Raw genomic sequence first — 13,637 nt, 5'->3', positions numbered from 1 at the left:
ATGTAATATTTTTAATTCACTAAATGTTGTATACACGAAAACCCACGCACAATGTCAAAGTTTTCCATGAACTCGGGACATCTATCGCTCATGTGTACATTATTACAGAAGAGAGAATATTACATTTTAATTTCTTAGACCAATCTCCGCAGTCGAATGTATTTACATATTTATGTATGAGTATGACATACCTTGTCATTAAGAAACCCGATTTTGAGCACCACCCCCTCTTCCTTGTGGCTGGACGGCATCCCATGGTCCATGTGTACGTCACCCAAGGAGTCTCCCAGCAGCAAAGCATTCCGGCGGCTTTGAAGTTCGGCAAAATAAGTAGAATGCCTTAAAGCATTCTCGTTTTTATTGAACCTGTATGGTCACAGTCAAGGTTTTAACTTGATACTAATACTAATATTAGCGTCACAGTAATCCCAAGTGTAAAAACCTTGGGTCACAGTGATCACATGCAAATACAAATTGTTTTAGTCATAAACTGTTTGTCCATACATGTGAATGAGTGGTTTTTGGAAAGATGTAACCCGGTCACACTCGTCAAAGTCCATGTAGTTGGACACAACTTTAATGTTTGGGAAATGAACTTGTTATGAATACTATTAGAACATCTTTATTATGTATTCATTTTTCCAATTGTGGACATATAAATAACAAAACAAAGCTTTAAGAACTAAAAAAAACATATTTGACATATTTTGACATTTTATAAATACATTCTCTAAAAGAAAAGAAAAATAAAGTTAAAAAATTCTAAATTTAACAGTGTACAATAAACCTTGTACAATTTTATATCTTCTTTTAATGCTTGATTTAGTATTTACAACTGTACTGGAATCGTGTCCCATTACAGGTTTGACAACTGACTTGACAGCACCAGGTGAAAGTGCAATTGCATCTTTGCGAGTAGCGGACTTTCACAATTTCGTATTTCTGGCGACAACATAAAATATCACACGACTCTTCCCCATCACTCGCATCCAGACATGGGCGACCCTTCGTCCCGACAGACCCTGCGATATGTACATATCCAAACATATTTACTATTTACTACACAATTTTACGATACTAAATTAACATAGGACTCGATAACTCATCACCAAAATCGTCAAAATCTCCACATTTTTAATTATTTCTCCCCTCTGGGAATTTATTTTAAAATTCTGGACGACAAATTTGTCCTCAGTACGTCGATTAATAGAATAGCTGTGAGTTTTTAAGCCAGTTTCGATGAGTTCCAATTTTTCCGAAGGCTTCTTAAACTTGAGATCTCCTCCTTCAAAAAGGGTAAAAATCTGAAGTGTACATTTTAAAAAAGTTGGCAACTCCCTGCTCTACAAATTCGTCGTCCAGAATTTTAAAATAAATTCTAAGAGTAAATGATTAAAAATGTGCTTATTTTGACGATAAGTTATCGATTTTTACGTTAAATTTTCGACAAAACTTGTACAACTCGCTTCATTAATCCTGCTTAATAGTACTAACCTTGGCCGAAATTGGGCCGACAATAATCCGGCGACATGTCATAGAAGATGAGGTTGACCTTCGTAAGTTTCCGATGCCCTGCCCTCACCGGAATTACATTACTGCCCGACGGCGTGAATATGACTTCCACTCCGGCATCGTACTTGCCCCGGAGGGCGTCCCCAATCTCGCGAAAACTGGGAAGCGTGCTCCAACACGTCCTCATCGAACAGGAACCACTCAACCCGTGACATTTGCAAACTTTTTTCAACTTTTTGCGAACAATCTGCAAACAATAATTTAGGATTATAAATTCATCCAATATTTCCAAAAAAATCTCACTTACAATTCTGCCCACACGATTATTATGCAGATTGAACTTTGCTTTGGCATCGGACACGCGTAATTCCGCCGCGTCTATAAATCTTCGCACAAAATTTGTGCTGAATTTTACAACCTGGTCACAACCATCCCATTTAAAACGGGCATCGTATCGAGAAGCGTTTCTTATTTGGCCGTTCTGCACAAAATTTACATGATTTATTTATTAAAAAAACTATGATTTTTTGATTCCCAACAAAAAAAATCCGTACCGAAATTTCCGTAGAACAGCCGCACCCTGGATGTCCTTTGGAACAGGCTTTTGCCAACTTGTAAATCGCACTGGAGGAATGCATCGCTTGAAGAAGGGCACTTTCCCTCGACCCACCTGACACGATAAAAAATGTGAAATTATCCCCCAAACTAATAGATTAATTAATTATTCATTTCGTGTCCACCTCTCACTAATGATTTTCCAAACAAGGTGGGATCATTCCTGAACGTGGAGCAGTTCCACTTTTGATACCGGAATTGATACTGACACTCGGAAACGCCATCCTTCACACCGTCCCCGATGACTCGCACGAGGTCCGAGTTCTTATTGCAGATCTCCCTTTGTCGCTTGTTCAGGTGGGGGACGACTTTGCAAAAGTTTTTGTGATGCTCGTTCACAGCGAGGGTGTCAAACTGGGTGAAATACCTGGAAAGATAACCAGTCACGCATTGTACACCAAACTTCTCTGACAAGCGTGGGTTAGATTTCTTCGTTTTTTTTCGGAAAACGGGGAAAGAAAATCCCAAAAAATTCCCACTGCCCGCAAAAAAACTGACCCTAAAAAAGGGGGTCACGTCCCCAGCTTTCACGTTTGCACCAGAAATCGAACCCACGCTGAAAGGGATGAATTTTGTCTGATTTTTACCACCACGCCGACCCCTCAACGCCAGGGAGGAAAGGTCCCGTGAGGGAGAAGATGAGCAGAAGACGCAGTGCACTCATGGCACATAATATTATTTCGCTCCTTAATTATCCAATGTCCAACTTTTATTAGGAAATTTGCACCACTATTTTGAAATTAGTTAACTGATTAGTCCTCAGGTTTTATGTACTCTTGATGTTCCGACATATGTCCAACTTTTATTCGGACTATCAATTTAAACTTAATTAACTCTTCAGATTTTACTCTTGATAAGTTGACACTGATCCGAAAGCTAAATTTGTTTGTGAATGTGTGCCATATTGTTTTTTACTTTTCTAAGACCTCAACGTTCTCTGGGATTAGATATTCGAGGATGAATCCCAATCATGGACCGACTTGCAAGTAAAACTGCAACACTGTGAGACAAAGTCAGAGAAACGTAGAGGTACATACATACGCTAAAATATCTGAACAAGTATCGATGTCAGTAATAATAATGTCGAACCCAAACAAAACTAAATAGACACACCAAAAACATAATGCTGCTCATATCTACGTAATAAGTACTCTGAATTTCGTTGGCTTCTTGTACGAATTCTTACCGTCGTCGTCGACATCGTCATCACTTTTGTCAAGAAACCTCGATTTATTTGAAGGGAGGAAGATTTTCTACCAAATTTCGCACATCACTGCGTCAACCAGGAGTAATGCTACATATTTCTTGTTAGTTTTCATATGTACCCTTTGATCTCACGTCGAGGGTGAAGTAATCTGTTTGAAGGAACGGTTCAGAAAGGAATTGCTGCATGCATGCGTACGTACACAAAATCAACTTTCACTCATCAGCGGAGATCAACAGGAAGAAAGCGAAAGAACAAAAACAAGTCAATTTGCAACAACGTCATCATTTGATTAGATTATCCTTTTTATTTTATGGGCAAGATTGGATTATTTATTCGGAAGGAAAAACAGAGATTTTGGTCCACACAATTTTCCAAAATAGTCAAAGGAATGATAAAAATACCAGTTTTCTGTTCTTCTCTGCTAATAAAATTGCATACTAATCTCATCTCGCCTCCTAATCTTAAAGGTTATCTTGTATCTTTCATCTAATACGCAATGCAGTTACACAGTTGTTCTTTTCAGGTTAAATTACCAACCACACATATCGTCTCACATTAGTCATTATGGTACGAAGGATGCATAAATACGTAGAAAATTCAGTTAGTCTTCTTATTATGCAGTCTCGCACAGTGGCGGCGGAATTTGGGGGGGAGGACATTAGCATTGTGGGATTAGAGGAAGAAAGGCTTGTTAATATACAATTTAGCTGAATTTCTGGGTGGACAATGTCCCCCTGCTTCCTCCGCCGCTACTGGTCTCAGACAAAGGAAATGAAATGCATGCCACCAAGCCAAGCCACGCAGTGAAACATAATACCACCGAGATAAACGTTCACTCACTTATATAATTTTTTTGAGAAATCGTAAATCTGTCAATTTTACGAGTTTTTAGATACTGCTCAGATCATTGGGGTTGTTAGTTTGTTAGCCTCAGACTGGATTAAATTAGATGAATATTAAGTTCAACTATTGGTTATGCATAGATATTTTAAGTATTTTTGCTATTTAACTAACCTCCAGCAACAGATTTCATGTTGTGAAGTTCATATCATGACCTCGCACCGCGTTACCTTTTGACCTAAAAAGTCCGCTAACTCTTCATTTAAAAATTACGCAGATATTTCGAACTAAAAAAGCGTGACGCGTTTGAGAGTTGTCATATTTTTTTATTAATGCAAATCTCTTAATCATCATTACAAGTTCACATTCTTTATAAATTGATTACGTATCAAAAGTCTAAAACATACATTGGTTTATATAAACTTGAGCATAATACAGATATTTGTAGCAAAATGTAATCCCTGCATATGTAAATTTACATTAAATGCCATACCTTAAATCATCTATTTAATCATCATAAAATATAACTACTTATCATGGGTGGAGGGAGTCTACAGGACAAAAAAAAACAAGTCAAAACTTACTCTATAGTTTAAATACTTGCTCTTAAATACACCGGCCACTTGGTCAACTAATTTTACAGGAGGCAATACCTTAACCATAATCAGTCTTATCAATGAATGTATTGCGAATACTGTGAACAATCGTTATCATTTGAATTATTATAATAATGTCGTTGTGTGCAGTTTATATTGTTGGCACAGATCAATTAGGTGTAGCGGAAGGGTCCACCACAACAATTTTGCCCTGTAAAGAGAAACAAAACCGTAAAGTTAATCAAAAATCCGTACAAGGCTTCTCGTCAAGTCTGGGTATCGGGTATTTCTCATTTTGGAAAAGCTTTATAAATCATAATAATACCAAATTAAAGTGTATAACGCAGTGTTTACAAATAATTTATGTTAAAGGACCAGATAAAAAGTATTGTGTGGGCTCAAAGCTAAAAAGTGTTAAAATAATTGTTAAAATGAAATTGAACATTCGCTTGATAAAATAAAATTGAGGTGATTATACAACATAATAATGAGTATTATTCAAGAGTAATAACTTCAACGTCTTCACCAAGGTCGACCACGGGGGGAGGACTTGTCGGAATGATGTGATGCTTCTTCTTGGGAGGAAGTGGGTAACGAGGTTGGTCGGCTGGTAGTTGTCCTATAATACAAGAAGATTCGATTAAAATGCAAATTAATGAATAATAAGTAAATTAATTAATGCATACGTTTCTGGCCGCGGGACATCGAGGATGACGATGATGGTGCAGATGAGGAGACGTTTTGCGACGTTAGAGACGAACGATTATTATTTTTATTAGAATTTGTCAGGATAACCTTCGGTGTCAAGTCTTGGGCTGGCTTACTATTACTATTATTATGGGTTTTTAGATTCGTGATTACGGTGGGAGAAGGATTGTAGGATGTGGACATTATAGTGGGAGTCTTGTAGACTTGAGTACTGTTCGTTATTCCACCTCCTCCCATGCTGTTCAGGGGAGTGGTCGTCTTGGTGATGGAGGGTCTTGAAGGAGGCTTGGGTATCATCATCAAGGGTTTCACAAGATCAGTGGAGGACTTTGTAGTAGTTACAATGGGATTATACGGCTTGTGTGTTTGCATGTAGAGATCCCAAAGTTCTTCGTTACTGCACGTGGTAACGTCAATTTTTCCCGAAGCCTTGGGCTTGTTGTTATTATTGCTATTAGTATTATTATTGTAATTACTGTTATTAATATTTGTAGTTGTAGTGGAAACTTTGGTTAAAGTGACTGATGAGGTCTCGATAATCTGAGGTTGAGAATTTGATGACGATTTTTCCAACCGAGTAATATCCAGTCCGGACTTGGTTGAGAAACTTTGCTGACTAGATTTAGTGTTTGTATTTGTATTTTTTTCCGGACTGGATTTTGTTGTCAAATCGACAACTTCGGGTTGCGGTGCGGTACTCGTTAGTCTGGGGAAGACCCGCGAGGGTTGTAAATGTCCTGGAAGATTGGAAGCTATGCTGTACCGTGGTTGTGTCACGGCTTGAGAATGGGCAGGTTGTGGAGAAGCATTACTTGAGTTTAAGCTCGATTGTGACCCATTCTTCGAAAGTCTTCCGGGAATAGCGGGGTTTACCATGGCTGTGGCCTGTGCTTGAAACGGAGAGCATGATAGATATGGTGGGGAGATCAAGTTGGGGGGAATTGAGGTCTGTTTGGTAGGTTTGGGTTTTGGGAGAGAAAGAATTTTGGATGGCATTAAAGACGATGATGTTGATGTAGAGGGGCTAGCCTTGGAAGTAGTGATGCCTGGGTATTCCTTGTTGAGTGTGGATGGACTCTTCAGAGTTTGAATCTAGCAATGAAGAGGTAATTTAGCTACTTAGCCATGCTTAATTACAATTAAAAAATGCATATGATACCTGTGATATAGTCGGAATTTCGACACGGGTTTTCTCACTCTGCATTTTATTCAGTTGTGCCCCAAGTTGTGCAATGTTTCTGGGCGGTTTGAATTTATTTTTCAGCCCACGCGAAGGAGTAGTAGTCGATGATGAAGGTTCGAAACGTTGTTGTTGCTGCTGCTGTTGGGGGACATTGTTAGTATTATTATATTGCTGCGGTTGTTGTTGTTGCTGTTGTCGTTTTTTTACCAGATTAGTTCGGCTGGCGTCATTAATACTGTTCCTAGTTTCAGATGTTCTTTTAGTCATGGATTTGGACATATTTGAAATCATTTGCTTTGTAGAATCCTTTCTGTCGTTGTTTGTCGACGACGCATCGGAATTGAACGGATTAGGCAGCATCTGCTGAGCATTCGTATTCGTTTGTAATTTCTTGGTCTTATTTTCATCATTTACTTTTCCAGATGAAAAATCAAGCCTTTGATTATTATGATTTTGCTTGGTGTTATTGTCAACAGACAGGCCTCCACTTCGATCAGTTAACCCCATGTCAAGCATGGATGAATTGCGAGTCAAAAAAGTTTGGATTTGCTGTTGTAGCACTTTGTTGTATGAAGCTAATTGGGCTGCTAGCATCATGTCGGCTGCCGAAGGGTCATAGTTCAGCCACTCCATTGGATGAAGTGGTTGTGGAGTTATTGGTCCCACCATAGAATTCTGACCACTTTTGACAGAGGTTTCTTCTCGAGTGGTTCCATCTGACAAACGTCGCTTCATAATTGGTTGTTTCTGTGATAGTGGTGTGAGCATGTTGTTGTTGGTGAGAGTTCCGCTTGGGTTTAGTAACTAAGAAGTTGGAAATAAACGTGTCACATAAGTTTACAAAACAATGATGAAGTGTAAAAATCATTCATTACAAATTTTTCACATACCGATCTCTCAGCCAGTAGTTTACTTCCAACGGTTTCTGCTGACCTTGGAGGATTATATCCGATCATGCTGTTCTTCGAGGTCTTTGTGCAAGTACTCCAAACAATCTGTTGAAAAAAGCGGACCGCATCTGCGAGAACGGGTTCTTCAGAAAGAATGCTCTAAAGAGAGAAAAATTTAAAAGGTTCATCAAATTTCTATAAATAACAATGTAAATTTCTAACTTCATGCTCATTAGATTAGATTGACCAATAATTACCATTCTAACTGCTGACGAGTGTCGTTTATAAACTTCCAATAACACGTGAGCAACATAATTCTCCTTGGCATTAAACTTTTGAAATTTTGTATACGTATCATAAATACTCAAACCGCATTCCAACATCGTTGCTGGTTTTGCCAGTGAGAGGGACTTCCTAGCTGAAGCTTCGCAAAGCTTAAATGCTTCTGATGAATACTGTTCTCTATCTTCGGTGTACAAATAGGTATTCTTGGAATCTGGAACTTTCGCTAGTTGAATTCCAACGTCGGCCAGCATTTGATGATCTTGTAATTTTGTAAGAACCATCAACAAGAGTGACATGGATTTCGACATGTAAAAAGCAAAACTTCCAGGACGGTCAATATCTTCGATGGGATGTCTCCAAATTCCCTAAAAATTATAGCACATATAATCAATTTAAAGTATTTAATGTAACAGAAGTTGAATATTTAAATACTTTTGATACTCACGTTAAAAAAGTTGCTCGGTTTTCTCTCGCCGTACAATCCCGTGACTTTATTTGTGCCAGTGAAATTATTTCCCATTAAATATTCTTTCGCCTTCTTATAATCTTTTTTGAAGGAGACATAGGCATTCGCCAATTTATAGAATGCTTTAAAATACTGAGGACATCGCGACACGCACTCCTTCATAGCTTTGAGACACATTGAAATCACTAATCCGTACCGGACAGAAGCAAAATCTTTAAAGAATGGATTTTTCTCCGCATGATTCTTTTCCTCTGGAGAAGATTTCTTCACATTTTGCGAAGTTTCGGGAGTTTTACTAGTTGAATTATTTTCGGATATCTTGCTCTTTAAATTTGACTCCTCTTCGGCTCGAATACGATCCCGGAATGCAGATAAAGACAGATTCTGCAAGGCGGGAGGTGCAGGTTGAATGGTGGTGTTGGCGGTGACGGGGTTCGAGTCTTCCTCACTGGACGATGTGGTTTCTGTTGAAGAGTTGGACGACGAATTCGATACAGCTCCCGCTGTGGAAGAAGACGGAACCTCAGCAGCCACCATAGTTTCAACTTGGTCCAAAATTTGTTGCATAACAGAGTTAATTATGGTCTTCTCCTGCACATATAAAATCACGAGATTTATTTACTGTAATAATTTCTCAAATACGAAAAACATGTTTAAGATCCAAGGTAGTTACCCTTCTTGAAATGGTTTCTTCTGACCCAGCAGCCTTTTTTCTTTTATTCTCCCCATCTGTACCTCGGCCTTGCTTGGATTTCATAAAGGGACTCTCCTCCGCATCCTTCAGAAATTTTAACAACATATCCTCACACTCTTTATTGCTATCTTCTTGAATATGTTTTATAAACTTTAGAATACTCGCGTGAATTCTGAAAGACAAATAAAAGATTTTTTAAGTTAGGCAAACTTAACAGTTGTGTTATTAAGGATTCAGATTTTAAATTGAGTTTACACTGACCTAAAATAAATTTCCAAAGCTTCCAAAGCGAAATCTGGAGGATTATAGTAGTTGATCCGAGATGGATACGTGGAGCATTTTGCATGCAAAAGTTGTCCAGCCAAGACATACTGAGAAATAAATATCGTCGGCTCCGTCGAATTAGTTTTCTCTGCAACTTTCCCCAACATGTAGTGATTAATCCAGGCATCGTCCTCATCCGTTTTATCCCTTGGAGCATCCGGTCCTCCCACTTTGTACGGCTCAAACAAACTCTTTGATCTCAGGAGATACGTCGAATGCCTCATCTGCACCTCCTCCACAAGTTCTGGTGTCAACTTGTCCTTGTGCAGATTCATCTCACGGGTAAAAACGGAATGCAGCGCGTATAAAAATGAACCAAATTCAATCCGAACTTTTGCATTGGTCATATCGAGATTAACAGATTGTTGAAAACATCTAATCACAGCGTCCGACTCGACAATGACGTCGTCAACTTTGAAGGCATCACAGGCATTAATTTTCGAAACGACATCCTCCGTCTTCGTTAGGGCAATAGCTGTCCAGGAATCGAATCTTAAAGGACACACGGTTAAATCCCAGATGTAAAATTCCACTGCTTTCTGTAAATCTTGATTCTTAAAGTAGAAATCTGCAAGTAAATAGTAAATGTCGAAAGTTTCTAATTTCTCTGCTGACTCGTTCGGTTCAAATACAACGTCCGAAGGTCCATTTCCCTTGATATACTCCTTGATCTGCTCATAACGCTCTTGTGACTTAAATTGTGCTGGCATCTCGGTAATAATTCTTTGGAATAAATTCTCCACCTCGGCACTTATAGACTTGCTCGGTTTACTGTCAAATTCAGGCAGTTCGTCCAACTGGTAGTACTTATAGAGCTGACAGCAGGCCGACCAATTCATGGGAATGCCTGATGTTCCGTGATCCTTTAAATTTTTGAGCTTAAACTTTTTACTGGGATGAGAGTACATGCAGAGGATGGCTTGGTCGAGACAGGTCTTCGTCTCCTCAAAAGCCCAGTACATGTCGGTCCCTGCGAGCTCTAAAAGTATGGCGATACAGTAGGACAAAAAGTGTCCCTCGTTCATGGAACATTTCCCACTCTTGCTGAGAATCTCGTGCCCCAGTTGCAAAATGAGGATGGACCCAGGCACCGTTTCTTCATCGATGAACAGTGCGGACTCAATTTGTTCCAAGTGGTAGAGCACAGCATGAAGGAGGCACCAAGGTTCCGTGATGAGAAAACTGTGAGAACACTGTTCCTGCTTTTCCACACGGATCAGGATTTTGAGCAATGTGTTTATCATCATTTTGAACTCTTTTGTTTCCATTTTACACTTCATTCCTTCCCAAATGTCACGAAGGAGTTTGAGAATTGAGAGTAACTTCTCTTCGGACCCATTTTTTGTCAAAGTTTGCAAAACTAGGTCACAATGTTCGACACATTCGATCCTGCCGAGATGAAAATATGATTCAGTTAAATAGATCCGATTCTGCACATCATCTGAAGAATCGACGGAAAGACTAAAGTTGAGAATTTCAACTAAATCTTCAAATTGCTTAGTTTCATACAGTTTTTCAATTTTGCTCAACTTTTCAATTTTTTGAACGTACTGCAACTTGTCAATAATTACGGGAGAGGATATCACAAAATCAACTTCGGTTGGAAGCACACAAATAAATCCGTCCGGCTTGTTTTTCAACATTTCGAGAATTAAATTTAGATGAAGTTTTGTGTAGGAATGGTCAACAGTAATCTCATCTTTTCCTTGAAGAAGGTGATTCTTAAACTTGAACCATTCCACGCGGAGTAAAAAATCTTCATTTAAAATCCCACTTTTCGCAGCGTTCTCTAGCAAGAACATATTTGTCGGGTTGGGACAACTGCTCGCATCCAGGGCAAGTTCGGCTTGAGCAAGGATGGTAAACCAGTCGTCTTCAACGTCCAAATTTGCACTCTCAATAACGGGATCAAGGGTGCACTCGGTAGGAACACTGTTGCGATATAGGTGGTACAACTTTGTGAAAATTGTTCTCAACTCTGTGGGCCACTGTGCTTTACAGTTTCGAGCCAACCAGCGAACATATTGAGTTATTATTCTTAAAATGTCGACACACTTCCATTGACTAATGAGCATTTTAACGTCACTATTTTCTTCACTAGATCCAAAGTAGTATTGATTCGGGTTAGTGACTTTACTACTGCTGGAGGATGATAATTTCTGCTGGTGTTGATGATATGTATTCTTATCCTTCTTTGTGGGACTATTAGTTTCGTCAACCCTAATTTAATAATTAATAACGAAATTAATAATTTAGAAGAACAAACTAAATGTAGGTTAAAGTAAATGGACCAACTTACAAAAGAGCCTCAGGAATAATGTTTCGCAACATTTCGGCAAACGTATTCGCCGGTTTGGCTTTAACAGGGGCAGTCACCATGTTTCCGCGCACCCGTTGAGATCTACGCTGTCCTTCAATCTGCCACCATTTCACACCTCCTTTCCTGTTCTTTCCTCGTTGTGAATTCGCCTCTTCTTCCGTCGAGCATCCTTGCAGGTTTGGATTTGCGCTTTGAGAGTCGTCTTCATTCATCTTATCTTCGGACTCGCTTACCATTTCTGTAGAAATTAATGGATAAACTTTGATTAATATTTCCATAATTTGCATACCATGTCATTGTTAAATCATTTGTAAAAAAATTTACGTGAATTATCATTCGCTGGCCTGCTTGAATCGTTTCCACTATCTCTTTGAATCGGGTCCTTATCATCACTCGTGCTTCGACTTCGCATCGTAACAGATGCACAGTTACCAAGTTCTTGGGAGCAATTTCCATTTTGAAGTGGAGTTTCTATTGTGTTCTTAGTGGTAGCGCCTTCTGTGCTGGTGGCAACGAGAGTTTGTGCACTAGCAAGGTCTAGTAGTCGAAGTAAGGTCTACACATAGTTCAGAAAAAGAGGACAATGATCATTACCATCATCAATTTGCTTTATATAATTTAGATTCGAAGAACAAAGCTAGAAGTAATTACCCCAGATTCTTTCAGGTGATGATAAACATCAAAAACAGTATTTCCTAGTTCAGATAGAGTGAGCGATTTTAAGGCAAACGGACATTTCAAAGGTTTACTAGCTTCGTCCTCTTCCTCCTTCCTACGTTGTAATTTCTCTTGGGAAACTTGGCTCATAAGTCGTCTAGCTTCACTGATATACTTTTGTATATCCGGTTCGGTCAAGGCGGCGAGTTTTGGTGATTCAGAGAAGAGGGATTCATACTCAGTCCTCCCTTTGACAGCATCCTCCGTCCAGGAGTGACACTTGAACACTTCATTCTTGAAGATGCGACCCTTCAAAAATCCAGAATCTTTAGCCAGCCCAATCGCACAGAAGCGGAGGCAGCCTAAAAGGTCGTGCAGGGCGAACGAGATGGTAACCAAGTTTTCAATACTTCCCCAATGGCCTGGACTGCAATCCAAGACGGAGGTGAAAGCATCGTAGGCAAGTTCCAACTCTTTCCGCTCCAACGCAACCTTTCCCAAGCGATACCAGAAGTTGACATTTTTCGGCTCCAGTTCCGTAATAAGTTCAAGAACGGCGGTAGCATCCTCCAAGTTCTTCGTCGCGCCGGATGTATATAATGTACTGAGACATTTCAAACAACCTAAGCGAAGCTGAAGTTGGACTGGAGATAACGTCTTCTTTTCTGATTCCTGTTCAACCCAACATTAAATTTTACCCATAATATAATATAACTTAATCCAAAAAACGTTTCCCCACTCACCGAAACGTTCAGGTAAGGTAGTTGTAAAATCTCCACAAATATTTCCACCGCTTGTTCATACTCTTGATTTATGGTTAATTTCTGAGCCTTTTCGTACAACAATTTCGCCTGTGACTCCTGAATAGTAAGTAAAAGTTAATGACACGATTAGTAAATCACAAAACCAAAAAACCAAAAATATCTAATCCTCTTTAAATTCTCAATTAATTAAATCAACTCACCTGCGCTTCTACACTAAGTCTTGGATTATCCTCGTCTTCCTCCTCGCTGCTGCTACTTGACTCATTCAAGGCTCTGATTTTCAACATTTCTACACCTTCACAAGCACAAAGGACAAGTGATTAAGTAATTAAAATAAAATTAACTCGAATAATCACTCGAATCCTGTCTACTTTATTGTCCCTCCGTCCACCGAGTCCAGCTCTGAACGAATATTTACCACGCTACATATTAATTCTGCCTTAGACGTGACGGGTGCTCACATGTCACACCTCTTTTGACCTTTGACACGGTCCCCACCACAAAATTATTTCACAAAATTTCAAAATTTTTTGAAGTGGTTGGACGACGGGAGGAAAAAGACTGTGTCCCACACAA

The 13,637-nt window shown here is 39.2% G+C and overlaps 2 protein-coding genes across 4 annotated transcripts; both read right to left on the bottom strand.

Annotated features, from left to right (window-relative positions):
* Window positions 1-194: 194 nt before the first annotated feature.
* Window positions 195-3,301, bottom strand: LOC110856954 (protein Wnt-2b). The gene is made up of 6 exons (XM_035857491.1): window positions 2,715-3,301; window positions 2,253-2,494; window positions 2,067-2,182; window positions 1,820-1,993; window positions 1,495-1,759; window positions 195-1,022 (listed from the first exon to the last, which is right to left on the bottom strand). Exons 1-6 carry the CDS (start codon window positions 2,789-2,791, stop codon window positions 823-825), a joined length of 1,074 nt encoding a protein of 357 aa, XP_035713384.1. The 5' UTR covers window positions 2,792-3,301; the 3' UTR covers window positions 195-822.
* A 1,178-nt stretch (window positions 3,302-4,479) lies between these two features.
* Window positions 4,480-13,637, bottom strand: LOC110856953 (calcineurin-binding protein cabin-1). 3 transcript variants are annotated; one of them, XM_035857447.1, is made up of 14 exons: window positions 13,262-13,637; window positions 13,041-13,157; window positions 12,292-12,969; window positions 11,965-12,196; window positions 11,620-11,878; window positions 9,258-11,540; window positions 8,976-9,168; window positions 8,282-8,893; window positions 7,809-8,201; window positions 7,552-7,710; window positions 6,869-7,465; window positions 6,638-6,799; window positions 5,457-6,570; window positions 4,480-5,389 (listed from the first exon to the last, which is right to left on the bottom strand). In XM_035857447.1, the coding sequence occupies exons 1-14, from the start codon at window positions 13,346-13,348 to the stop codon at window positions 5,265-5,267; spliced, it is 7,011 nt and encodes a 2,336-aa protein (XP_035713340.1). In that variant the 5' UTR covers window positions 13,349-13,637; the 3' UTR covers window positions 4,480-5,264. The 3 variants fall into 3 exon arrangements, with proteins under 3 accessions (XP_035713340.1, XP_035713339.1, XP_021961236.1); XM_035857446.1 differs by having other exon boundaries at window positions 6,638-7,465; window positions 13,262-13,356; window positions 13,433-13,637; XM_022105544.2 differs by having other exon boundaries at window positions 6,638-7,465.

This window comes from Folsomia candida, unplaced genomic scaffold (genome assembly GCF_002217175.1).
Source record: "Folsomia candida strain VU population unplaced genomic scaffold, ASM221717v1 Fcan01_Sc017, whole genome shotgun sequence".
Lineage (NCBI taxonomy): Eukaryota > Metazoa > Arthropoda > Collembola > Entomobryomorpha > Isotomidae > Folsomia > Folsomia candida.
This window is presented reverse-complemented; position numbering and strand designations above follow the sequence as displayed.